Genomic DNA, 2,500 nt, shown 5'->3' with positions numbered 1-2,500 from the left:
CTACTACCACTACTACTACTAGTAGTACTATTGTTAATGATAATAATGATAATAGTAATAGTAATAATAATATGACACCACCACCACCACCACCACCACCACCACCACCACCACCACCACCACCACCACCACCACCACCACCACCACCACCACCACCACCACCACCACCACCACCACCACCACCACCACCACCACCACCACACCACCACCACCACCACCACCACCACCACCACCACCACCACCACCACCACACCACCACCACCACCACCACCACCACAACACCACCACCACCACCACCACCACACCACCACCACCACCACCACCACCACCACCACCACCACCACCACCACCACCAACAACAACAACAACAACAACAACAACAAGAGGAAGAAGAAGAAGAAGAAGAAGAAAAAGAATGGAAAGGAAGTTAAAGAACGGAGGAAAGGGAGAAGGGAAGGTTGAATAAATGGGGACTAGCAGAATAAGTGTAAAGAAGATAAAATAAAAAAGATAAATTAATTTAATAAGACATGGATATACCATTTGGGAAGGAGGAAGGGAGGGAAGACAGACAGGCTTGGGGGGAGGTTGGAGGGAGGAAACTTGAAGGGAGCCTGGAGGGGGTTAGGAGAGGGAGGATGGGGGGTAGGAGAGGGAGGAAGGGGGGTTTGTAGGTTGGGTGGTGAATGTGTTGGAGGGAGGGGGGGCCACTTACTGACTTGCCCAATGACACTGCCACCTTTTAGATAACTTAAATTATTTTGTTATTTTCTATTGTCCTTACTCTGAACCCCGCCCAGACTGAGGTCAGGGAAAAGGTTTTCATAAATGTACTTGGTTACTTAAGGAGACCAGTTTTAAGAAGGAAAATTGGGTTATGAGGATAAGGGTAAGGTAAGGTTTGCACGAGTTATTCTTTATCCCCTAGTTTAGGGCGTATGGACAGGTGTTTAGGGTGCTACAATGTGATCTATAACACCTTTGCCAGCCTTTCCAGGTTCTCCTTTATCTGCGGGGGCGAATAAAAATAATTAGGAGATATCCTTTCAAGGAGGCTTCCAAAGAATTTGGCAGTTCGCCTTGTTGAAGGCCTCCCGTGTGCTTATAAGCGGACAACTGAGAGTGTCTGTCATCACTTGCAACTGCCCTCCAGGAGCCAGCAACACACCTCCGATTCCTTGCAACATCTTCCAGACACCTGCAACATGGACTACAAGGTAAGCATGTGAATAGTCTTGAAGTAGAAATTTCTTAGCCAATGCAGGAGTTCTTCTGCAGAAGAGGAATTTGGGCAAAACCCTTGAGGTTGAAAAACCTAATGGAGTAATGGCAAGAGGTTCCCGATTAAAGGATCTTAATATAGTTCTGAAATTTTCTCTACAAACAGAGGAACTTGATCAAATCAATTGAGATGTATTCTGCAGAAGGGAGGAACTTTGCATAGGAGGGACAATAGGCTCTCGAAAAAGATGTCTTTAGTTTATTCAATTTGGAGTTTCTACAAAGGAGACTGGTCACCTAGGAGGTAATCTCCAGAAGGGAGGAACTTTGTCTAGGATGAACAAAAGTCTCATGAAAAGGAGATCTTTAGTTCAGCTAATTTGGAGAGTTCTTTTACAGGAGCTAGGTCACCTGAGAGGTATTCTGCAGAAGGGGGAACCTTTGCGTAGGAGGGACAAGTTTTTTATTTATTATTTTATTATTAATATGATTTTTTTTCCGCATCCGACCTAGATATGGATCAAAAGGTCTCCTGTCGGTATGCTCCGCCTTTGTAATCCTTTGTAAGAGGTACTTTGATCAAGCCAACTCAAGAGTTCCTTTACAGAAAGAAGACCTGAGTCGGGTTAGAGTTAGTCTGTAAGTGGTGGAAAGCGGGTGGGAGTGGAGGAATTTGGCGCAGAAGTACTAAGTCTTTCTCGTTAATGGAGGGACAAGAAGCTCTCGAAGAAGAGGTCTTTGATCAAGCCAACTCAAGAGTTCCTTTACAGAAAGAAGACCTGAGTCGGGTTAGAGTTAGTCTGTAAGTGGTGGAAAGCGGGTGGGAGTGGAGGAACTTGGCGCAGAAGTACTAAGTCTTCCTCGTTATTGGAGGGACAAGAAACTCTCGAAGAAGAGGTCTTTGATCAAGCCAACTCAAGAGTTCCTTTACTGAAAAAAGACCTGAGTCGGGGCAGGGTTAGTCTGTAAGTGGTGGAAAGCAGGTGGGAGTGAAGGAACTTGGGGCAGAAGTACTAAGTCTTTCTCGTTATTCGTTTCCAGCTGATTCTCCTCCTGGCTCTCGCCGCCGTCGCCCTTGCCAGGCCACAGGACGACGATTTCCCTCCCGTAAGTAACACTTCAAGGTTTCTCAGACACCCATTAAGTCTTGTTACACTTTGGCATTCGTCTTCTATACTTGGCACTGTAACATACAGCAGAGAACCCCCCATCTGAATTCTTTAATGAGTAGAACGGGCATTTAGTATATCTTCTGGTTATCACCAGATATTTCTTACCA

General features: G+C 45.7%; 1 protein-coding gene across 1 annotated transcript in view; it reads left to right on the top strand.

The window, feature by feature from the left end:
• Positions 1-2,500, top strand: part of LOC143032278 (uncharacterized) — a 4,065-nt gene that overhangs the window by 412 nt on the left and 1,153 nt on the right. Inside the window, exons 2-3 of the mRNA XM_076196751.1 lie at positions 1,075-1,217; positions 2,263-2,328. Coding sequence (XP_076052866.1) covers positions 1,075-1,217; positions 2,263-2,328 — 209 coding nt within the window. The remainder of the gene's footprint in view (positions 1-1,074; positions 1,218-2,262; positions 2,329-2,500) is intronic.

Source organism: Oratosquilla oratoria, chromosome 13 (genome assembly GCF_046742065.1).
Source record: "Oratosquilla oratoria isolate Oo_2021 chromosome 13, ASM4674206v1, whole genome shotgun sequence".
Classification (NCBI taxonomy): domain Eukaryota; kingdom Metazoa; phylum Arthropoda; class Malacostraca; order Stomatopoda; family Squillidae; genus Oratosquilla; species Oratosquilla oratoria.
The sequence above is the reverse complement of the archived record's forward strand: the minus strand, read 5'-3'. Positions and strand labels throughout refer to the sequence as shown.